At 34.9% G+C, this 25,859-nt stretch overlaps 1 protein-coding gene across 1 annotated transcript; it reads left to right on the plus strand.

The window, feature by feature from the left end:
- Positions 1 to 21,749: 21,749 nt before the first annotated feature.
- On the plus strand, positions 21,750 to 23,031 carry LOC122060137 (protein TIFY 5A-like). The gene is made up of 3 exons (XM_042623315.1): positions 21,750 to 21,973; positions 22,084 to 22,171; positions 22,562 to 23,031. Exons 1-3 carry the CDS (start codon positions 21,867 to 21,869, stop codon positions 22,799 to 22,801), a joined length of 435 nt encoding a protein of 144 aa, XP_042479249.1. The 5' UTR covers positions 21,750 to 21,866; the 3' UTR covers positions 22,802 to 23,031.
- The last annotated feature ends 2,828 nt before the right edge of the window (positions 23,032 to 25,859 follow it).

Genomic DNA, 25,859 nt, shown 5'->3' on the forward strand with positions numbered 1-25,859 from the left:
GGTGACACGTGTATTGATACCAATACAATGGTCCAGATCTGGTATAACTAATAAAACCTTAAATCAGTGAAGAGGCATTTAAATCATATCTGGACCATTGCATTGGTATCAATACACGTGTCACCCCCCTAAAGGTGGTATTTCACGGAATTGTACGAGATCGGAATTGCAGACGATTTTTTTCCGGTGCAATGTGATTCCATGAAGACCATCAGAGTGTCCGAGGCAGAATGGGACACTTCTAATATTGTTGAAGACATGGGCTTGCAGGGATCCTTTGTATTCAATGGACTAGCAAAGTATGGAATGGGTATGCACAGAACCCCATCAAAAACTTTTTCTTATCATGGAGTTCTGAGAGTTCATGTAACAGTGGCTGTCTAGTATAACCTTCCTTCAGCATTAAAGTAAAAGAGAGACTGGGAAGCCATCTTGTCTAACCTTTTTGGTGGATTACCCACCGATGAAACCTAAGATAGTGTGACCAGATGAAGCAATGCTACTAAAACACATGTTATTGTACATAAAAATTACTGGAATTGAAGAAAAGAAACTCTGCTGGTTCATGTTTGGAAGTATGGACTTATATTTAGATCAGCTGCTGCCTTCAAGGATGGCTAAGTAGAAAACAGAGTCCCATTGTTTACAGAGTTGGTCACACTATCAAAGACATGCGGGGACACACACACATAGGATTCCATTCAGTAATGCATAATCAATCATCACTGCTAGTTCTAGAAGACTCAATCATCTCAAAATAGCAGCATTCAATTCAATATCCATAAACCCCTACCTAAATTGCAGAACTGATTACAAGTAATGCAAGTTTTAATCCAAAATAGTTCTTCTATTGAGGTACATGTTTCAACTCGGAGCAAAAAAAAAGGCTGAAAGATCTTAGGATGGTCGAATAAGTGATTGGATAGTAGACAATTGTTTGAAATTCGAAAGAGAAAGAGGCGTAATTAACTTGTAAATAAACAGGTACATGCCTGGATATATTGGCATAGAAGTTGAGTCGGACAAAACAATACTTTGAGGTTGAACCACCTTCGCCCAAGTGCAGGTTGTAAAGCAGAGGCTTGATTGAGCTTTGTAGACTCACTTTCTTGAGTTGCAGGAATCATCTTCGATCCTTCAATTCCTTCCACCGAACCCTCTTCAATTCTCACCGACGCCTTAACTCTAGCCGTCAATTCTCGTCGCCAATTTCCTTCCTCAGATACCCAGCAACTGCAACAGTCATTACCCACAGATCCCAATCACCACTGGACCAAAACGAATCTTTACTGTTCAAAAACAGCCCTGCCTTGGCTGCCATTAATGACGTCGACCAACCTTCAGCCTATTTGAATCCCCACAGCTACTCCTTCAATCGCAAGAATTTCACAGCTGCTGAAACCCATCTGTATTGTCACAATGTGGACAGAAGCATCGCAAGCATTTCACCTTTTCCTTTTTTTTCTTAAGTTTTTCATTGTTTCTTTCTGTCTCTATGAGAGACCACAGTCCCGTCATCGTCTCCGAGCTTTTCCCTGTTTAGCCATTCTCCCACTTTATTAATTTTTCCTTTCTTCGTTTTGGTTTCCTTCTACAACCTTTCCCCTTTTCTGGTTTCTTCTTCTACATTGACATATCCCCAGATTCTAAAACCCTAGGTATTTATTTGGGTTCTAAATTTGGAATTTGAAATTGTGGGGGACGATCTGTGCAGGTATGTGCTATCAGGAACAAATACGATTGGAGCAAATACGATTGGAAGTTATCCATTAGGGGTGTAAGTTTAGCCCTGACATTCCGAGCCCGTTTTAACTTATCCTGAGCCCAAACCCTGTCTAACCCTACTATAAGGGCCAACTCAGTCTAATCCGACCCAACCCTGTATGGGATTGGGCTGGGTTTGGGTTGAGGCATAGAAAATTCAGTTCGACTCTAACCCGCCCTGAATCTAACCCTAATTATTATTGTGTGCTTTGTAGAATGCAAGTGTCTCTCCTAGCCAAGAGAGTTTCTTGTTGTTGTCATTGAATTTCTTGTGTAGCAAGAATATATAGAGAACAGTATAGCTAAAAGAGAGCACAAAGCCAAAGGAAAAACCATCTCTACAACTATGAAATAATTCTACCCAAAAAAAAAAAAAATAAGGAATGAGGAGAGGTGGGGGCGTGCAATACTTGAGTTTCTTGGTCCTTATATATTAAAAATTAAGCATTATCATAGATCAAGATGAAATTCTAACAACAATGAATGATTAGATTATGTCTTGATATGTTGACTTCTGATGGAGGAGATTAAAAAAATGGTCACATGAAAAAATAGGGGCACATGGAATCTCCATGAAAGAAGGATAAAATATCACATTCAGTATAGTTTAATGGAGGAATTCATTTTAAGGTTTTAATTAAAAAATTTGGTTTCAATTCATTCTTGGAATTGAATCGTACTTATCGGAATGTGATTCCACTAAGAAGACCAGCTAGGGTCAACCCGACCCAACCCAACCCAACCCAATCCTAAGCCCGATAGGGTTGGGCCTGAGCATGAACCCGACAGGGTTGGGTTAGGATTGGGTTGAGTTTTGGGATCTAGGGTTGGGTTAGGGTTTTAAGTAACCCGGCCTAACCCGGCCCTATTACACCCCTAGTATCCATCACACAGGGGTGATGGAAGGATGGTTTGGTAGCCATTGGTGGACTTCATGTTTCTTCTTGCTGCTTCTCACCACTCTTCTCCTCTTTGCTCCATTGGTCAGGTTGAAGGAGAAAGATGAAGAGCCTAATATGTTTATGGCTGGATTTGGAGTGGCCAGATTAATAACTGTGTCAAGCTCAATTTCGACATGTTTATTAAATGGGCATTCACGGTGCAGGTAGCTAGTCCGTCGGATGCCTGACCAAACTGACATGCTTATACAACAAGCTTAAACCGGCTCAATACCTCTTTAATACTATATAAAATTTCTATTTTGTCACTGCTAGTAGGAAACTAATTAAGATTTCTTATCGTTTGTTTTGTAATAGGATTTGATTTGATTAAGCTTAGTTTTATAAGTTGTAATGGTCAAGAATTTATTTTTTTTGGCAATAATAATCATAATCTTATATCATTTTTCTTCTTTATTAAAGATTTTTAGGATAGACACGTTTGAAGCTCGTTTACAACCCATTTAGACTTGAATACGCTTGTAGCTCGGTTAAGGCCCTTTTAAGGTAACCTGATTAAAGCCCGACACCAATTAACTTGATTACAAACTATACCATGCCCCCAAAGCTAGGCCCATGTACTTAAACAGACGTTCACAGTGCAAGGCTTTCAAGTAACCAAGCTCAATTAGACCCGACTGAAACCGGCCCAGCCTGACCGGTTGATACCCCCTACTCTCTTATATCCAGGAGAGGATCCGAACTCACATAAAGTGCTTCAAAGTTGGCCCATATCATCCAATGGTTCAACACTTCAACCATCTCTTCAGAACTCTTTGGCTTTATTGCATTGAGTGGAACATCGATCCCTAATTTTAAACGGGCACAACGATCTCCCTCCCTCATGTTTTTTCTAGGGATGTTGATCTTGCATCATGAAGTGTTTGGCCATATATGATATTGTAAGATGGGGGACATGAGAATGCCTCACCTTATTTAATTTGGTCCATTAATATTAGTTTTGGAATGGAATTTTTTTTCTTCTAATTTCTTAGAAATACTTATGATTACAATAGCAAAAAGGATTGTATGCCTCTTCTCACTAATGATTATAATGCTTAGCCATGGAACCTCTTTGAGATTCTACTTGAAATAAATGAACTTATATATGGTTTTGTGAAAATGTTTCTTGAATTGTTAAGTGAGCTTTCGATAAGAACCTCACCCATGATGCTGAATAGTGCCTCAATCACAATTTGGAGCACTTTTTTCCCCCTCATTATGATATACTATAATCACATTTGGTTGAGCCACCTTTTGCCTATAAAAAGGGACTTTGTTGGATCATCTTTGGTGATCCAATACTCTACAACTTTTTTGTTTTAATTTAGTGACAAAATTTAATCCTCTGGGCTTCCAGGGTAGGAAAAGAGACTGTTTGTAACTTATCCAACTTGCCTTTCTTTATCTTCTTCTTCTTGTAGAAACACCTTGCCTATCTTACTAGTATTTTTCTTGTAATTTTTTTTTTTTCTTTTAAGAGTTGTCCTTGTGTGTAAAGTGTGTCCTAAACAAGTAAAACGACGGTAGTGATTAATGAATGTTCATAGTGAAGGTTTGATTGGAATGAGTATCTATTTGAGAGTGGGTGTAGTTCCACTGATTCAAAGGTGTCGTGTGTTAAGAGACGTCTACAATTCGAGTCTCCTCGCAACTGATTTGTTATACAGGTTAGGTGTGACTACGTATAACTGGGGTTTCCTCTTTGACCTCAACCTTAAAACCAGGCAAGTACAAAGGAAAAAAATGAGTATCTATATGAGAGTGGATATAGGCAATTAAAATTGCCAAACTACTATAAATCATTGAATCTTTTGCTCTTTATTTATTGTTCTGGATTGAGTGGCCAATATCCCTTTGTCTTTCGCAATTGCATTTGTTAAAAAAGCTTATACTTGAAATAATGTTGGGTTGCCTATCAATCCCTTAGAACGAAAAGATATACACAATAAGATATATTAATATTGAGATATGATATCAAATTTGACATGTGACATTTCTAAAGTGTTCATCACCTATCTAATGATCAAATATGTCGAGTTAATGTCCACACAATAGAAAAACTTTCAGTATAAAAATGAACTCCCCACATTATCCTTGTAGAAATATTTAATTATAAATTTAAAGGATTGAAGTATTGTAGCATAATCGATTCATGTAATTTTTTTTTTTTTGGTGGGTTAGGGGGGATGAGTGCGACTCCTATACACAAGGGTCAATGGAAAACACATGAAGAAGCATCAATAGAAACATCATTTTCTATTTCATAGAGATAGGTCGATCATTTCATCCTCATATATCTAGACGCAAGGGCCCCTGCCCCCACCCCTACCACCACCACAAACTATTTTCCTATAAATATTAAACTAACCAAACAATGTTTCCAACTAGAATTTTCTTCCTATCAAAAAAATAAAAAATAAGTAGCATTTCTTGCCTCCAATGTTGTTCCTCGTTTCCTCTGAGTTGTTTTCTCCACATCAAAAATATTTTGAATAGCAATTCTTGTTGAATGTTTTGTTAGGATTCATCAAATAAATAAATAAAAAATCTGACTAAAGAAATTAAATTAACAACTCCCTAACTTTCGTTGAATAATTTTTTTTTTTTTCTCTATCTCTAATCACTCCTTCCATTTCATGGCTGAAAAATGACATATCCCATAAACATTGGCTACTTGTCCAAGTAATTAAATTCAAAAGCTGCTTCCACGTTTTTTTTTTTTTTTTTTTTCTATAGTTCCTAGGATTTTGAATGCCAATCCTGATTGAGTGTTTCATTTATTATGATTTTTAATACGTCAATAAAGAATATTTCCTCTCTCTCACATATATATATATATATAGTCGCATCTTTCTTTTCTTTAATTTTTATATAAAATTCCTTCAATATATCATGAATTTTCTCATCGTGTCCCATGGATGGCATATTTTTTTGGTAATCTTATTATTTTATTAGAACTTCATAATGCAATGTTCTAAGAATTAGAACCAAATACGTCATCACAAGATCAAGACAGTCAACCTTATGACATCTTTATAAGTGTATTTAGAAGTTGTAAATTGTAATCTTCTATTGATTGTTCTTTGTTTTATTTTCGAAGTTTGTATAATTAAGTGTAAAAGATATTTTTTAATTACTTTAAAAATGACTGACCATAATGTAATTGTGAAGAATTGCCATTGTCATATGTGAAATAACAAATAGGTGTATCAGATCAAAGGACAATAAAAGTAAGGTTACACATGCCATGTCCTTTTTTTCACTTATGCATGGTTCCACATGTCATGTTTTTTTTCTTTTTTTGTACAAATTCCACATGACGTGTCGGTATCAAGTAATGTGTGACCAAACGTATGTGGGATGAACTCTACTCTATGCTACTTGTAGTGAATCCACTTATAAGTGGGTTTGGTTTCAACACGTGGGATATTAAGAGTCCCAAAATATGTGATAAATCCATCAAGACCATTTATATATATGGGTATAGATATACATCATTTTCATACAAAAAAAGTGAATGTCTATGACTTGACATGCAAGTGATCACCCCACAGACCACCATGTGAATTATTATATCAATAGTTAATAGCTAGCACATGCATATTAGGTTGGATTATATTTAGAGATAAATTTTTAGTTCAGTGCCGCCAAGTAGGGAAGCAAATTGGAAGTCCAAAGAAGGTCGAAGGTTCAATCCTTCTAACCCCTTGTCCCACCTTTCTTGATATTATAGTAGATAAGTTAATATTTAGTAATAAGTGTGGGATAATGCTTCTTTTGTTGGCCCCTCGTAAGTCTCTATCTGCCCAGAGTGGGTTTTGCACCAAAGAAAAAAAAAAGGCTATATAGAATGAATTATTTGTAGTAATAGGTTTGTGGATGTACTTTATCTTGCATATAGGAAAGATAATATTTCTACCCAAAAAAAAAAAAAAGGAAAGAAATAGATGATATAACCCCAAATTAGTGGGTGAAGAACCCTCTCAAGTCTCAACCATCCATTTATCTTTTCTAATTTTGGTTCTATTGACCTAGCCTAATTTTTGTTCTCTTGTCGAGCTAGATTGTAAGCTTCTAAGTATTCAAAAAGGAGGAGAACCATAATGCCGCCTGTATGTAATGAATTCTTTATGCCTAACCAATAGGAACGTGAGATAGTCTAAGAACAATAAAAAAACATTTGTATCTTATAAGAGAATGTTTTCTATCGGGAGTGTAGGGATTGTGTTGTCCAAACACATAAGTGAGTAAAATAACCGTCTCACCCCTAAGAAAAAAAAAAATGATCACCTTATTGATGCTTTTCTTTTCTTGTTTTCCTTAAATTAACCCACAAGGATTTGGGGATTTAGAAAGTTGGGGACAACATGATATGATGCAAAGTAGGCTTTAGTCACAATTAGGAGTACCTCAACATGATGAGTTTCTTATAATGTTAAGTTTCGCAGGAAGGCCATGCAAATTCTTTTTCCTTATTAAGATATCCTTCTAAGAATGTCCAACGACGCAGAGTGGTGAACACATGGGCCAGCCTAGTGATCAAGAACGTGCATTTTTTTTGTGTTTTTGGTGAGAAGGAAGTGGAGATGTGCTTTAACCAAGCAATCTTATTCAAACAAAGAGTCAAAAGCGAAGGACTTCTTGCCAGAGAGAATGGCGGGACCTACAATGAAGAGTGGTGGTTAATTGAAACATTTTTTTTCAGAAAACTATAACATGATTTTAAAATTTTGTTGGGATCGATTAGGATCAACCGGATAGGATTGGTATTGATTCGATTTATATCGGTCCACTGGTAAGGTTAAAGGTAAAATAATTTAAAAAAAAAAAGAAAAAACAACGTAAATCTGTCCAATTCATATCAATTGAGATCAATCTCGAGTTTTAAAATCTTGCCTCAAGAGCTGGGTCTTTAGGCTGTTTTTGGTAACTAAGAGAAGAAAATAAAACAAAATAAAAAAATACAATTTTTTCTCTTGGTTTAAGAAATTCTCTTTGTGCTTGGCATGTCCTCAACCAATAGAAGATTCTTTTTTTGAATTTCAAAATTCAATTATTATTAAAAAATAATCTTGTCAAAAACACTAGAAAACAAAAATTCTCTTTTCTTTTCTTATCTTATCTTCTAATGGTCATCAAACATACATACTTTTTCTATTTTCTTCCCATTTCATTTCATTTCTATTATTTTATTTTCTTCTCTTAGCTACCAGACATAGCCTTATGGATTTTTATTTTTTTTTTTTTTAAGATAATGAACAAAGCCTTTTTTTTTTTTTTTTTTTTTTGGCAAAGAGTGAAATATCAATTAGAAAATCAAATATGTTGGGGAGTACAAGGCTCCTTAATGAACAATGCCTTTGCACAGAGACAAAATGGCATCTGCTATCAGGTGAAGAAGCAGTATAATTCAAGCAAGACACGAGTCATTTAAGCTATATTTGGTAGCCAATAAAAGAAAAGAAATGAAAAGAAAAACTTTTTAAAAATGAAAAATAAGAAATTGCAAATACAGCAAAGCTTGGTTGATCGATCGATCACTCAATTTCACTCCAGTTCAGTAGCTTCCCATTGATCTCGCGAAAGGCTAGTTCGATCTATTCTTCTCTCATCCTTTTTGCGTCGTTCTTACAACGACAAGGTATTCTGCTTCAAATTTAGTTCTATTTTGCTCTCTAGATTTTAAAAACAATTTTGAACTTAAGGAGGGACATAAAAAATTTTTAAAAAAAATCATTATTTAATTATAATTTTTTCATTTATGAAGATTCAAGCTCCTAGTCAGTAAAAAAGTGTCCCTGATTGATTAACATAATAATGTGTGAAATCTTAGGGATATAAGTGTACATTTTGCCCCATTTTGGATAGTACTTTTATTTTTCTTGTTTTTTTTTTCAGTTTTCAAGTCTACAAGAGAAAGTGCTTAAAGTGAATCAAGAACCAGTCCAAAGATGGGACCCACTCATTGGTACTACATCTTCTCTCCTACAAAATTCTGAAGATTATTCTCTCTCCTTGCCACCTCACAAGATCTTGAAGATGCTATGCAGAGATTCTTTTCTGATTTAATCAAAATTGCAAGATATTGGTTAATATTGCAAGGAATGAATAGAATTTGTTAATTTTAGAAACAGATTTTCTCATTCTTCACACAATATCTCAGAGAATGAGGATTTTTACCAAGATTTAATTTAATTTAATTATTTTTATTTTCTTAAAGAAGACTTGTAGAAGGAAGGAGGCAAGACAAAAGCCCTATAAAAATCCCTTCCTCCCCCCTCCTATTTATTATTGTTCCTCTTAGTTTATTTTATAGTTTATATTTAGTTTTCTTCTCTCTCTCCCTCTCTCACTCTCTTTAGTTTTAGTTCTTCTTTATTTTTGCTTTAATCACTTTTGTAATAGTTTTTTATGTCAATTAATGCAAACACTCTTTTATTTTTATTCAACCTTTTATGTTTATGATTTATGCAATTGAGTTGTAATTTTTAAAGTTATAGTTTTAAGCTTAAATCTAGGTGACAAGATCAAGAGCTGTGGAGCATTTTTTTTTTCAAGATTTGTTTTCTCTAGTACTAAAAATTTTAGATTTGGTTTGTTCTAGATCTGATTTTTAGTACTAGTAGTATCTCAAATCACCCAAGTTTTAAAGTTCAAGCATTGATTCAAGTAAGTAGGTTCATTCAGTAATCTTCTCTCCCCCCTCTCATTCCCTCTTCTAACTACTCTTTCTTTCTTAATTTAAGATTTTAATTTCAGTCGTTACATTATTGTTATCCCTTTCCCTCAAGGTTCATGGCTAGTGTATGTGTTGGCTTTGCCCCTCCTAACTATAGAACCATCAATTTATTGCTTTTATTTTAATTGTCTCCCTTTTTCTAAAGCCAAATAGAATAACCCTGGTAAGAGTGACTCTCTAGTCAAGTAGGGAAGCTCATATTATGATGCATCCCTCGGGCTAAGTAGAGAAACCTACTTGTGAGTCTCTCTCTAGCTTTATCCTTTTTCTTTTACTTTATTTTTATTTCAGTATTTTTTTCTTTTATTATTTTCTTTAATTGCGTGGGTTGTTTATTTTTAATTAATTAATTATTTAATTTTAATTTTGTGGCTTGCGTCTTTAAATTCTTAGATAACGAATGGTTAAGACGTTATTTTATATACATATGTTTAGGATGGTAGTTAGAATTAGATCACAACCATTAATAGGTTCACTTTCGCATTATTAAAAGAAAAAAAAAGTGGCTACTCTCCCTGAGTTCGACCCGTAGCTACACTGATCTGTACGCTTGCGATTACATTTAAAATCTCAAACAAGTTTTTGGCGCTGTTGTCGGAGAGACAGTTCCATGTTATTTTTTGCTTTCTTTTGGTAAATCGGAGTGCTTTATTTGTTTTGTTTTATTTTTTTTCTTTTCTTTTATTAAATTTCTGAGAAGATCAACTTACAATAATAGTTGTATCAGTGGAGATCACCATGCCTCACAATATGATAAAGACAGGTTTCGCCCTGTAGCAGTACCTCAGGAATTGACCTGAGCAACCCCGGATCTCTGTCGGTAACCTCCCAAAAAGCCAAAAAAAAATCAAAAATCAAATAAGAAAAAAAGAGTTTTTCTTTCCATTCTTTTGTGTTTGTCTTACTCTAGTTGTAGATAGTTTTCTATTACATGAGTGTGTGGACCCGTGATTCTACCAATTGTTTAGTAAGAGTACTTATTTTAAGAATGGCAGAACAACATAAGCTTACTTTAAATGATAGATTCTACCCAACCAGGGCAGCCCAACCTGCTTGCATTAGATTACCAGCTGCCACAGGGAACAATTATGAGTTTAAAACTCAATTCATCATTATGTTACTCCACTTTCATGGACTATTCTCCGAAGATGTTTATTTCTTCTAGAGAGAATTTGAGGAGGTTTGTGTCCTCATTAAGATACAACAGCTGAGTGATGATACTATTAAACTTAGATGCATTACCTTTTCGCTCAAGGATGGAGTAAAAAGACGGTAATATGGACTGCCAATTAATTCCATTACCACATGGGATCAGTTTACGGTAGCGTTCTTAAGAAAAAATTTTCCTTTGCATAAAATAAACAAACTTAAGAGCAAAATCATGCAGTTCCGATAAAAACCTCAAGAGTCATTTCCTAGACTCATGGAAAAGTTCCAAGATCTTCTCCAAGAGTGTCCCCATCATAGGATTGACAAATGACATATTTTTCAAATAATTTATGAAGGGATAGACTACCATACCAAGCAGATGTTAGAGTCTATGTGTCCTACAGGCTTCACAGCTTATGCAGACGAAAACGAAGCTTGGAATTTTTTGGTTGACCTAGCTAAAAAGACAAGAGAATGGGAGTCTACTCGGGAAAGTGAGAGAATTGTAGGAGATAAAGGGTACTATGTCGATGGGATAGTAACTAAGGAGGCCCATTTAGATAGCCTCATTAAGAGAATAGAAGCCCTTGTCCCTAAAGCACATGCCCTAGTGCACCAAGTTCAAAATCAGGTCTCTATGTGCAATTGGTGTCACTCCCCTGGACAAATAATGGAAGAATGCCCCAATAGTTCTAGAGACAATGAAAGTGTTAATGCTCTTTACCCGAACAACCCGTTTAGCAACACTTACAATCCAGGGTGAAAAAATCACCCTAATTTTTTATGGAGCCAAGGGAATCAAGGAGGTCCATCCAACTTTCACAACCAAGGGTAGCCTAGTCCCCAGAGGCCCAATTTCGCACCAGTACCTAATTATTTTCCTCGGCCTAATCTAGGTCTTCAGTCAAATTTTGCTAGGCCCCCTCTCTAAGCACCTAATCAACAACCCCCGGGATTTACATCCACTGGAGAGACGGCAAGAATTAGTGGGCTAGAGAAAAGTATGGCCCTTCTCATGACAAGCCACAATAATGTGGAGATGCAACTCACCCAACTTGTCACAATCATGCATGAGAAAGAGAAAGAAAAATTACCTAGTCAGCCAGAGCCGAATCCTAGACATCAGGTGCTGACCCCACAAGGGCTACCTCCTCCTCAGCTCAATGTTCTACAGAGTCAACAACACCAAGGGTCCTCCAACTAGTGTAATGCAGTATATGCCCTACGGAATGGCCGAGAGTATCTACGGAATGATACCACTCATTCTTTATCATCTGACCTTTCTGTTGACCCTCCAACTATCGAGGCTACTACTATGCCTCCCATTCCAGGTTCGTCAGATGGACCTGAAGAGATTAAGGATGATTTGGTAGAAGCCATAAAACATAATTCTATTGATGAGAGAACTTCTGACAGTGTTTATGTTCCTCCCGTCTCATATCCTAACCATTTGATGAATAAGAAGAAGACAATTTTAATGGAAAAAATTTTAGAAGTTTTCAAGAAGGTAGAGGTAAACATTTCTCTTTTGGATGTCATAACTCAAATCCCAGCCTATGCCAAAGTCCTCAAAGACTTATGCACTCACAAGCGTACCACAAGTATAAGGATCCGGGGTGTCCTACCATCTCTTGTGTCATTGGCAACACTTGTATTGATCATGCCTTACTTAACCTTGGTGCAAGTGTGAACCTTCTACCTTATCATGTCTATTAACAACTTGGATTAAGAGATTTGAAAGTTATAGGGACCACTCTCCAATTGGTCGATCGTTCTATCAAGATTTCAAAAGGGATGATCAAAGATGTCCTACTTAAGGTAGGAGATTCTTTGACTGTGAATACTCCAGTTAACGAGTATTTTTCCGATGAGCAACTCTTTACAGCATCTAGTGAACCTTGGTTTGTAGATATTATAAATTTTTTAGTTACAAACAAGACTTTAGATCATTGGTCTCCCCAAAAGAAGTATTGTTTTCACTCACAGGTTAAGTATTTCTTTTGGGATGATCATTACCTTTTTAAATCATGCCCTAATCAAATTATCCAGAGATGTATCCCTGATCATGAGCACCATTATATTCTTTTCTTTTGCCATGATCAGGCTTGTGGTGGTCATTTTAGACCTACTAAGACTGCAGCCAAGGTATTGCAATGTGGATTTTATTGGCACAATCTCTTCAAAGATGCATTTGCTTATTGTAAGGCTTGTTATTCTTGTCAGTCTTTAGGAAAAATCAGTAGAAGGAACATGATACCTCTCAACCCAATCCTCATGGTTAAAATTTTTGATGTTTGGGGAATAAATTTTATAGGCCCTTTCCCTAAGTCATGTGGATATGAATATATTTTGTTGACTGTGGACTATGTGTCCAAATGGATTGAGGCTCATGTTTGTAAGACCAATGATCATAAGATGGTCATTCAATTCTTAAGGAAAAACATTTTTTTTCGATTTGATACCCCTAGAGCTATTATTAGTGATGGGAAAAAACACTTTTGTAATAAGCCTTTTGAGGTCTTAATGAAGAAGTATGGGATTACCCACAAGTTGGCTAACCCATACCATCCCCAAACCAGTGGGCAGGTAGAAGTGTCCAATAGACAGATCAAGCAAATTATAGCAAAGACAGTTAACCCAATTCGAAAGGATTGGTCTAACCGTCTATTAGATGCTTTGTGAGCGTATAGAATTGCTTACAAGACCATACTTGGTCAATCCCCATACCGTTTGGTATACAGGAAAGCCTACCACCTTCCTGTTGAGTTAAAACATCGTGCCTTTTGAGCGATTAAGAAATTTAATTTTGATTTGTCTACCGCAGAAGCTTATAGAGATCTCCAACTATCTGAGTTGGAGGAATTACGAAATGATGCCTATGATAGTTCAAAAATTTTCAAGGAAAAGACTAAAGCTTTTCATGATAGGCACCTTGTTAAGAAATCTTTTATGCCTGGTGATAAAATTTTGTTGTACAATTCTATATTGTATATCTTTCCAGAAAAAATTCGTTCTCGATGGGAAGGTCCTTACCTTGTGCAAACAGTATTCCCCCATGGTGCCATAGAGGTTATGAATCCATCCACTCGAAAAAATTTTAAAATTAATGGGCACCGTTTGAAGCCATTCCTTAAATTGCCTTCAATGCATGATGCAGAGGTCATGATTCTCCATGAGCCTCTTTATGATGATATTCGATCACATTTGATTATTTCTTCTCCTTTGTCCTTCTTGTTCTATTGTCTTATCATTTTTTTTTCTTTTTTTGCATTGAGGACATTGCACAATTTAAGTATGGGGGAGGGTTTGACTGTTTAGAATTTGAGATTACTTTTAAGAGTTTTCTGGTGCTTTATACACACTCTACAAAAAAAAATTGAGATCTAGGACCCATCTTGGTACTAGAATCCCTATTGGGAGGATGGTAATGAATATATGTCTTGAAGTGAGACCTCACTTAAATGATTTAGAGATACTTGTCTTAAGGTGTAGGACTATTTGTTAGTTGGTGTCCTTGTTCTTAGGTTAGGAGTTGAGACCATATTCTTGGCATGAAATAAAAATATATAATATGGATATGCAAAGAAAGTGAAAATTAGTCAAAAAGTAAAAAGTAAGTATAGAATTTCTACGAGATAGACAGAATACTGCACCTCATGAAGTGGGGTGTTTTGATCGAACCTCTTAGGAAGGAACACTTCTGAAAAGAACTTAGCATCACTGTCTTTGTTGGCATATGCATAAAGCGAAACTACTTAGTAACTTGGATTTCTGGTGTTTGCTCCATCATGTTTTTCAGACCAAATGTAGTGGAGTAGAATGAGTTCTCTATTAAAAAAAAAAAAAAAAAAAGATACCATTATACATTGTTGTTTATGATTGGTTAACGCTCCAAAACCCTAGTTCATGGTCCCTACCTTACAATGTGGTTTGCCTTAGGATTGGACGTGCTTTAGAAGATACAAGGGTCGTCCCTATTTGAGATGTATGATTGTTCCTAAATCTAGATGGAGTATTAAAGTTCAAGTGTGGGGGTTCCTCAGTTGATGTGCTCTAATTGAAAGAGGGTGTGTGTTTTGTAGTTATTGGAAACTTTAAATGGTAATTTTTTAAGTTAATTTAAATTTTGGATGTAAATTCACTGTAAACATCCACGAGACACAACTCGTCCACTAAGGTAATTTAGGGGTTTAAAGGCTTATTGCACGTACTAAATACAACCGTGATTCCTACAAAAGTGAGTTAGGCTTTTTTCTTTCGCTTTTTTATTTATTTGTCTTGCTTGAGGACGAACAAAAGTCAAGTATGGAGGAATTTGATGAGCACAATAATGTGTGAAATCTTAGGGATATAAGTATACATTTTACCTCATTTTGGATAGTACTTTTATTTTTCTTGTTTTTTTTTTCAGTTTCCAAGTCTATAAGAGAAAGTGCTTAAAGTGAATCAAGAACCAGTCCAAATGTAGGACCTACTCATTGGTACCACATCCTCTCTCCTACAAAATCCTGAAGATTATTCTCTGTCCTTACCACCTCATAAGATCTTGAAGATGCTATGTAGAGATTCCTTTCTGATTTAATCAAGATTGCAATATATTGATTAATATTGCAAGGAAGGAATAGAATTTGTTAATTTTGGAAACAGATTCTCTCATTCTTCACACAATATCTCAGAGAATGAAGATTTTTACCAAGATTTAATTTTATTTTATTTTCTTTATTTTCTTAAAGAAGACTTGTAGAAGGAATGAGGCAAGACAAAAGCCCTATAAAAGCCCCTTCCTTCCCCTCTCTTATTAATTATTATTCCTCTTAGTTTATTTTTTAGTTTATGGTTAGTTTTCTTCTCTCTCTCCCTCTCTCACTCTCTTTAGTTTTAGTTCTTATTTATTTTTGCTTTAATCACTTTTGTTATAGTTTTTTATGTCAATTAATGCAAACACTCTTTTATTCTTATTCAACCTTTTATGTTTATATTTATGCAATTGAGTTGTAATTTTTAAATTTATAGTTTTAGGCTTAGATCTAGGTGACAAGATCACGAGCCATGGAGCATTTTTTTTTTTCAAGATTTGTTTTCTCTAATACTAGAAATTTTAGATTTTGTCTATTCCAGATCTGGTTTTTAGTACTGGTAGTATCTCAAATCACCCAAGCTTTCAAGTTCAAGCATTGATTCAAGTAAGTAGGCTCCTTCATTAATCTTCTCTCCCCCCTCGCATTCCCTCTTTTGACTACCATTTCTTTATTAATTTAGAATTTTAATTTCAGTCGTTACATTATTGTTATCCCTTTCCCTCAAGGTTCATGGCTAGTGTATGTGTTGGCTTTGCCCCTCCTAGTCATAGAAGCATTAATTTATTACTTTTATTTTAATTGTCTCACTTTTCCTAAAGCCAAGTAGAGTAACTCTTGTAAGAGTGACCCTCTGGTCAAGTGGGGAAGCTCATATTATGATGCATCCCTCGGGTTAAGTAGAAAAACTTACTTGTGAGTCTCTCTCTAGCTTTATCCCCTTTCTTTTATTTTATTTTTATTTCATCATTTTTTTCCTTTATTATTTTTTTTAATTGCGTGGATTGTTTATTTTCAGTTATTTATTTATTTAATTTTAATTACGTGGCTTGCGTTTTTAAATTATTAGATGACGAATGGTTAGGACGTTATTTTATATACATATGTTTAGGACGGTAGTTAGAATTAAATCACAACCATTAATAGGTTCACTTTCGCATTATTAAAAGAAAAAAAAATAAAGTGATTGCTCTCCCTGAGTTCAACCTGTAACTACACTGATCCATACGCTTACGATTACATTTAAAATCTCAAACACTGATAATAGTTACAAAAATGTTATTACAATCACAGATGATTACAACTCCTCCCCCTCCCCCACCATTGAGGCATTTATATTTCCAACCACCATGAGAATGAATAAGAAAACGATCCATCAGAGGAAGAAAAGTATACTAAGTAATGGGGACAGACAGATAGGTATTTCGTTTAATAAAACCTATATCATCACATTCATTTTTATTTTTTTTAGACCCAAAATGAGCCAAATAGGGACTTGCAAAAGGACTCACTTGGCGACACTTATTATTAGTTACTAAAATATTATTTTTCAAGTAGATGGAAGGTAAGAGAGTTAAAACCTTGTAATCATAATTAAAAATGTTCTAGAAAAAAACTTGAAAATTAGTGTGCCCCCAAACCCTACGCCTAGACACATAGGGGGAAAATTTACAACCTGCCCCATGAAAATAAATTTTTTTTATCACTATTAACACTTCTACACATGCTCTCATTGGTCTCATGCTAGTATAGAGACACACTGCGTTTTAGTAAGTCAATAACTCAAGTGCATTTGTTCATGAGGAAAAATTGTGAAGGGTTGAGCAAATCGGAGTCCTCTCTTAAACGGTGATCACCTAAATCTTGTCCATAATTACCTGGGCAATTGATACTTGTTTAAGCAATGATGCAATAGTTTTCGATACAATATCTCTATTTTAATCGATAAAAATATAACCATTAGATCATCGTTTGAAGACATATCGATCGCCACTGCTCTCATAAGAGAAGCCGGATCCAAGGCCAAGTGGGTTTATAACTCAAGTGAGAGCTCAAGGAAGCCGCAAATCGGTTGGGCTGATCTACCCGGTTACATCCTTTGATTTCATGCTTCCTTGGTGACCGACATAAAGAGGATAACGAAAAGCGCCGCGCAATTGAGAGTTTAGACTGGCTGTCGACTTCATTGCAACTTGCAACCACGTGGCCACTTAAGAGTCGCGGTTTGCCAAACCTTTTTATACAACACAGGGGGAAATTTTAAATGGAAACCAATAAAGTCACGTGACAAAAGAATGCACATGCATCACGTGCACCAAAGTCTAAAATAGAAATTATGGGTTGGGTCGGCCAGCCGGTTTAATTGAAACCCTTTTGATTCTTGTTTTTAATGAAAATTTTAATTAAAACTTAAATCTCAATATGGGGGCTATGGTCTCATGATTTATTTGTTAATTAATAATTCATAAATATGCTTCCAAACCCATTGTATTTGGAGAGCAAACAAAACAACAACAACTACAATATTCAAAACTTTATCTTAACTTAATGGGATCGATTATATGGAGATTTCAAACAAGAATGAATGAGAAATTCATGTAAAAAGATTGACATGATATGACTAATTATAATAAATACCAATTGTCAATATATTACACTATAGATCAGTTACATGTTTATAACGATAGATTATAATAAGGCATCAATTGTCTATCTGATGTACCATATAGATCGATTAAGTCAAAGTGTCAAACAGGTATTACATCCACTACTAAGACAATTCATCACCCATCCTACTTTCATGAAAAGAAGAAGGAGATAACGAATTCTTGACAACCCACTAAGCATGAAAGTGATAACTTGAACACACAACCTCGCATCGAAAACTAGATATGCATCACTTTTTTTTTTTTTGTTAACCAAGGTGTTTAGGCCAACTTACATGTACCTCGACTAATCCTTGGGGAGACTAGTACAGTAACATGCCACTACGGTTTTCACTTAAATCGCAGATGCATAGATAGAGAATTGAACCTGGACTATGCGCCTATCCACACAATCCCCAATTCGCCCTGACCATCTAGGCAACCCACGGATGGGTACCTACTAGATATGCAATACACAACTCCGCATTAAAAACTAAATAAGCTACCCACAACTAAAGCTAAATTTATCTGTGAATAGTGGTTCAATGCACCAATATAAAGTCCACCACCAAAAGCAAACCAATTGCAACACTCATGTGTTATGTCCACCACCACTAGATCTACAACAATGTAATAAGAATTTAGAGAGCAAAACTAACCTTAATTTTGGAGCACTTCAATTAATAAACAGGGTGGGATGATTTTGGACCATGGCTTTAGAACTGATTAATGAACAAGATGGGTTGGTTCTATAACGGATTTTTCTTAATGGTTCCATAATCAAAAAAGCAATTAGGAACTAATTGAAATTAATAAAGTTATGTTATAAGCATGGCTTGAAAAAAAAGGTCTTAGATTGGGTGTATCGACTGATCCATATTGATATCAATGATACCTTTCTAATCCTATATGGGTAGAATGATTCTAATTTAGAGTAAATTCATTCAACAATGATTTTTTTTCCAATTGCAATTGAGGGCAAAATCTTTAGTTTTAGCCCAAAAAAGGTCAATCCATGTTAGTATCAATTTTGGCCAAAACCAATGTCGATCTCATTATCATTTTTGAAACCATTCATATTAGGTTGTTACCAAGATTGGTGAAATAGATTGTCTTCAAAAAATTGTTGTAACCTTATTGGGCAAGAACTGATACACAAGGATATGAAACTGTTCATTTAGAAATAATCATTTATTTTTTTTATTTTTTTATTTACTATTCTATCGTATTGAGCACTACCCAAGTAAGCATGACCACTTATTCTTACACACACTCACTCACATACGCATGCGTGTATACAACATGATTTAATCCACAATCTCCTCCCCTGGATACCTGCTCTTTAAACCAAGACTACCACCACTAGACTATAGTCAAATAGAACAAGTCACAACATTATCAGACCTAACAACATGCATGAGAAAAATGATAGAAATCAAAATGAGTCTCAAATGGCTGTTTACCCAAAGAAAAATAACACAATGGTTGAAATATCTGATGGCGGTTTGAATCTTGTGGTCCTGAACCCTAGATTCTACCAATAAATAAATAAAAGTCCTAAACTCTAGACAGTCTCATCTACCTATTAACATTTCTTTACCAATGAAGCCTTGGCAAGTTGGCATTGATCGACAACCATTTTGACCCTCCATGTACTATTAATGTGAGAAATTGATTTATTTTTTATCTGATATTAATATTTGAAAATTTTATTCTCTAATTTGTGTATTCCCATATTTTTGCTATTTTTATATTTTTAACAAAATTAATAATTAAATAAGAAATAATGTAAATTATATTAGGTAAAAGGTTCTATGAGCTGTGGGGGTAGAGTATGCTAGTTTTTAATGTTTATCTTTTTTTTTTTCTCTTCATATGAAATGACAATATTTTCTATTAAAAAAATTTTTTGACCATGTTGCCTCTAATCTGCTGCGACCCATTTCACGATCCTAGAAAAAACTTGTTTTTCACATTTTTTCTTTTCATCCGCACCCAATGACTGGCAAAGTTTATTATACTTGATCAACAAACAAGCAATTATGTATGAGAAAATCTAATAAATGTATCCCATCGTTGTCCAAAACCAATGTTTCACGTTATAGGGAAAGTAAAACATCTTCTACTGCAGTGAGGATCTTGACGGTTCAGAATATCTTGGGGTGTGTGTCTATGTACTTCTAATCATCAAATATTCACTACATCGATTTAGTGATTATAGAGAATCCAAGCTCGAAACTTCTTCAGTCTCATCAGATATTTCTTTTTTTTTTTTTTTTGGTAATAAATGTTGGACTTTGATTAAGCCTCACTATTCTAAGTCTAGTCTCTTCTTTCTTTTCATTTTTTATATTTTATAATCTAGTCCAGTGATGTTATTATGTTGTTATGTTGAGGTGGCCTACAATTTTAGACTTGGACTGGCCTGGTTTGTTAAACGGGTGAGATATGATAATGAACTAATGATGGCCTAGTGCCCCTTGAACCAAATTCTGGATTTTGATCTATTCTCCTTTTATATTTATAAAAACGATGGTCCCCCCCATTTTCTTTTTCTTGGGTTTCACGTTTGCCCACATTCAACCCTCATTTTATTACAAAGAATTCTTGCCCACAAAATATTTCATTGATATCCAGAGATGGCCACTTCATAAGAACTAATCCTGAACTATATAACTAATTTTATTGTAGGTTTGAACCTAAACTGCTAATATCCTTACACAAGATTGTCAATCACAGTTTTTTTGTGATTCTTTAATTTTTTTATTTTATTGGAAGAAATTTTCTTCACTCTCGGTATTCATTGACCCTCTTCAGATGATGTGTAGAGGTTATCGAGGAACAGTGAAGGAATATTTCTCGACTTTGTACAGTAAAAGGGTAGACCATTTGCATTAAAAAAATAATAATAAATAAATGAATCACCTTGAGTAGGCGTGATTAATTTGATTCACAAGGTTATGTTTAGGATACAATATATTTAAATCCAAATTGAACAAAAAACTAAGCAATTTTCATAACCTCAAAATCGGAATCAATCGAATTGAATCGGTTCAGTTTTACTTGATTTTTACATTCAGTTCTATTTGTTTTGTACACAGTGTCGGCAATTGGGGTTCAAATTCAATTTACGTTGAATAAACTACTGAAACAAATTCAAAAAAAAAAAAAATGGTGAGAATAAAATTAGAATGCATGCAATTTCACCCAATTCAACAATAACAGGTGAATTATAGGGTTCAATATGATTTAGGTTCAGTTTATATGGGTTACATTGAAAATAAACCCAATAAAATTTTACATCACAAACCCAAAATCGAACCAAACTTTTTTTAGTCCAATCATAAATTAGCACCCTTGGAGTCAAGTCACAATACTTGATTTCCTAACAATCCTTTCATTGATAAGCTTCATTAAAGTACTAGAACCACCAATATTGGATTGTCTACATTAATTCAGCCTCTAACCAACCCTAACATGAACCCGGTTCATATTTACATCCGAAAAGGGCAAAAAAAAAAACAAACAAGTCGGCAAGCCGGCTCAAGAAACGCCAGCTGTAGTCTGTAGAACTGTGAACTGTCTCCATCCGTTCTATCAAACCCAACTCCAATCCCATATTCCCATGTTTTTTTTCTGGGTAGAATCCAATCCCATGTGTTGACGCTCCGCTCCACCCTTTTACCTTTTCCGTCAATTTTTGATCAATTTTGGAAACTTACACCTAATTATATTACCTAAAGTCCATATATATAAGGCAGGTGGTAAATTAAATCGAGACATTTAAGCACGTGTTTCACGTTTTTTATAAAGTCTTTGCCGTCTTCGCTCCTTTTTTGTCCTGTAGTGTTCAAAGTGCCCATGTGTTGCGAATCTCCCACAAACAACACAACCCAACGGTCCCAACCTATATATTAAAATTCCCTCAAGACTCCTTCCAAGTCTTCCTCTATTTCCATCTCCCTATTTATTCAGGCAAAGCAAATAAACAACCACTGTCCCTTCTTCTTCTTCTTCTCTGCTAAGAACTCTTTGTTCTATTACGAGAGAGATGACTCTCCCCTTCTCTGCAAGAAGGAACTGCAACCTTGATCTTATGCTTACTCCCGCCGGCATGGATTCTGTTCCGGTCACAACGGATTCCGGCAACAACTCCATGTAAGTTAGATACAAATTAACCCAGTTTTTCTTCATTGTTTGTATTTTAAATGGTGTTGATGATCTCATTAATCTGACGATATTGTTTCCATCTCTATATTTGATTGAAGGACTCACAGATCAGCTGAAACCCCACAGCAACGACTCACCATTTTCTATAATGGGCAAGTTTCTGCATGCGATGTTACTGAGCTTCAGGTATGTGTTCATGTCCATTAATGCAATCCTCTTATCTGCCACTGTCTAAAGGGTACCCAACCCAATACCTTTCTTGATACCCAGAAGAATCTTTATTGAGTAAAGATCCAACCCATGTTGGAGTTGGGTAGATTTTAAGTTATGTTTGGTATACATTCTTCGGAATAGATTATAGGTTTAGAATGCTTTCTAAAATGGAAAAAATTTGAAAAAATTGAGTTTTAGAATGCAATCTAGACCTAGAATTTATAGAATTATTTCTTCTTGAGGGTTTATTGTTTCTAATTAAAGAGTCTATAAATTGAAATGAAGTGTTTTTACTAGATCAAGGTTTTCTAATTATGGAATTTTCTTATCAAAACTAATATGTTGTTGAATGTGATCATGCAGGCTAGAGCTATCATATGTTTGGCAAGACGAGAAATGGAGGAAAAGATGAACACACCACGATCGGAGTCTATTTCGCCATTGCAGTCTCAGCTTCATAATCCAACGGGTATGTCGATGAAGAGATCACTGCAACAGTTCCTCCAAAAGAGAAAGAATCGGATACAATCTGCTTCCCCTTACAACAACCAACAGAAGAATAAAAGGGATGCATGGCATCTTCCCCTTCAATGTGAAGAGTAAGGGATGAAAATTGAGGCAATGAAGACTCTTTTTATAAACTTTGATGGCAGCGGAATAGATGATTTATTAGAGCATATAATTAATGTATATATAATATCAACTAGGGTTTGAAATTGAGAAGATACTTCTTCTCTAACCAATTTTACCATTGATTGATTTGTGATTTCATTTCTTAGAATGACTTGATTATATATTTCTTGTGGAAAATGAAGTATCAATATATTTGTGCTTGTGTCTGTTTCAATACAAGACAAGTATTGCATTACAAGGCCAAGCATCAATATTTTCTTTTATTCAGGAAACTAAAATAGTACTTGAAAGAAATTAATGTTGGCTGTTCGAGAGAATTATTAATTTGAGTTCAATTCCTTTGCATGTATGTTGATCTGCACGAATATGTCAAAGGCTGACACCTGTCTCTTTTACTTTTTTAAATACCCCTCTTCACCCTATAAATGATTTATGGTAAATGAGACGCGTTGGCATCTAATATATACGTGGTAAGATCCATTCTCGAACTATTTTGGGTATTGGCATTAATTTGATCAATCCCCATATTTCATCTGTGAAGAATGCGAGACCAAAAGATTGATTGCATTTGAACTTAAGAACACAGAATACATGAATTTAATCTGACGTGTTCAATGCTTATCATAATATGAAATGGATGTGTGTTGATGCATTGTGTTTTGATCTAAGATTTCAATTCTGCCATGTTTCACCAGTCAAACCTACTGATCATCTTGTTTCGTCTGATCTAATAAATCTTTTGTTCTCTCGAATCAACATATCATGCCGTTTCTTTCTCCAAGGCTAATTAACAGTCAATCCTTAATTAGAACCAATATTGTATCCATTTGCAATATATCTTTGAACAGTACTCCAATCTTTATGTATTACTTCTGTGATTTAGGCTCTACTATAATGCATGGAAAACTTCTCGTAAATGACTTTATATTTATAAACTACCTAGCAGCCTACTCATAATACTGACCTTTTTTCCTCTATTGGAATTGGCAGCATTTTCATGTATCCGCAACCTATATATGATCACTATATTTTAGGCAATCTTAACTGCTTTGAGTTTATGCACAGCCTTACTATATTTACCCAAACAAATTCTTTTGAGGTCGGTCAAATTCCATGAAAACAAATCCCTTTGAGTGTGGTCAAATACCATGAAAACATTGATGGACAGCCACTTAAGACTGAAGAGAAGAAAATCCACCACTAGTGGGAATGCAACTCATTTTAAAGGTGTTTGGCTAGGGTATATACACGTTTGGTACTTATGATCTTATATCTATCTAAATGAGTGGAAAACTGTAGAAACAAAAATCTAATATGATGCAAATATATATATATATATATATATATTACACAATATAAGGATTTATGTGGTTTAATAAAATTGTCTACATCCATGGTGAGATGAGATCTATTTTATTAGCAATAGAGAATTTAGTCTTTTGTCATCACGTCTCTCAGATTCAGAGAACGCACTCCTTACAAAACCATAACAATATTAGATAGGTACAATTTACTAAAATACCCATATAACCCCCCAAAAAATATTTCCTTTCAGGACCCCAAGCTTTTAGCGTCCCTTTGGAATCATCCCACAAACCAGTGTTATGGAATACAAGACATCGTACACCAATAAAAACTACAGAAAACATACCCATTTTTTGTTTAGGATGGAAGTTAACTAGCCAGGCGTTTAATAATTAATAAGAAATAAGAAAAATAACTTTATCCCGGAGCATGGTTTACACTAGCACTCTCATGTGTCTATCTCCTTCCTCTCCATATAAAAAGATATATTTATCTCATTTTTTTACAGAGGAAAGAGATAGATACAAGAAGCACTAATGTAAGTAACCTGCACTCCTAAACATAGAACTATCTCCCAAAAGAGATTTTGACACCTACCAACTACTCTCTTAAGTCACTATCTTCTCTATCTCTTTCTCTTTCCCACCTTGGGTTTCCTTGCTTCTACGTTTTAATAACATGCACCCCTCCCTCTCTCTCTCTCTCTCTCTCTATATATATATATATTTCTCTTTCCCAACCTGGTTTCCTGCTTTTAGGTCTTGAACAACATGTACCCATGTCTCTCTCTCTCTTTCTCTCTTCATGGAGATGGAGATGATGGGACTCTCTTTTAAACTTACAAGTCCAGTCAGTGTTGTCACTCTAAGTTGGAAATTTATGAGTTCGACTTAGACGAGATTTTTTAGACGCTTAACACTCCCAAAAGATGGAAAAGAGGCCAATTGACTCTGTGCTTATGAGAGAGTGAAATAAGGAGGAAAGAAACATTTCTATCACCCCTATAAGTCTATAACCAAATCTACTTTCAGGCTTTGGTTGGTAAATAGTAATATACTAACACCAAACCCAACAATGTACATCATCAGTCAGTTAGGTAGTTCTCCACTTCATATGTTAATGGGTTGGATGATGGCAATTCATGGATTGAAGTATTGGTATCGGTCACGGTATCAATTGGTTAAATTTAACATACGTATCAAAGGGCATCGTATCATATTAGAGATACTGTAAGATATGTTGAAGATCAAGGATTAAAATATCGAAATCGATTATCGAATTGTATGACTAAATTTAAGATACATATCGAAAAGATATCGTATCGTATCGGAGATACTTTAAACCACATTGACATGCAACTAATAATCTGATCTGGTTAAACTGAATTAAAATCCATAAATAGAATCCACACTCATGCATGAAATTATTTTCTTACAAAATTAATTTTATTTCCAATAATTAATGGAGATGCTTCCCAACACTTCTATTGGTGGCTCTTGCATGCATGAGGTTTGCCCACCTCATGCCAGCAATATAGAGGACATGATTTTTTTTGGTAGAAAGAGGACATGATTTAATGTCTGCCTAACATCAGAATTAGGCGATATTCCTTATGAACTATGTTTGATTTTCCTTCTAATCAGTGCTGTGATAGGCGTGAAACACATATTCTAATTAATTTAAAAATAGAAAAATGTGCTTTAATTCTTAATTAAATGTAACC

Source organism: Macadamia integrifolia, chromosome 13 (assembly GCF_013358625.1).
Source record: "Macadamia integrifolia cultivar HAES 741 chromosome 13, SCU_Mint_v3, whole genome shotgun sequence".
NCBI classification, from domain to species: Eukaryota; Viridiplantae; Streptophyta; class Magnoliopsida; order Proteales; family Proteaceae; genus Macadamia; species Macadamia integrifolia.

Excerpts from the sequence above, each read along its gene's own strand:
- LOC122060137 (XM_042623315.1), top strand. The coding sequence starts at position 21,867 with ATGACTCTCCCCTTCTCTGCAAGAAGGAACTGCAACCTTGATCTTATG. Across the intron at positions 21,974-22,083 it reads GATTCCGGCAACAACTCCAT|GACTCACAGATCAGCTGAAA; the intron begins GTAAGTTAGATA and ends ATTTGATTGAAG. Across the intron at positions 22,172-22,561 it reads GCGATGTTACTGAGCTTCAG|GCTAGAGCTATCATATGTTT; the intron begins GTATGTGTTCAT and ends GTGATCATGCAG.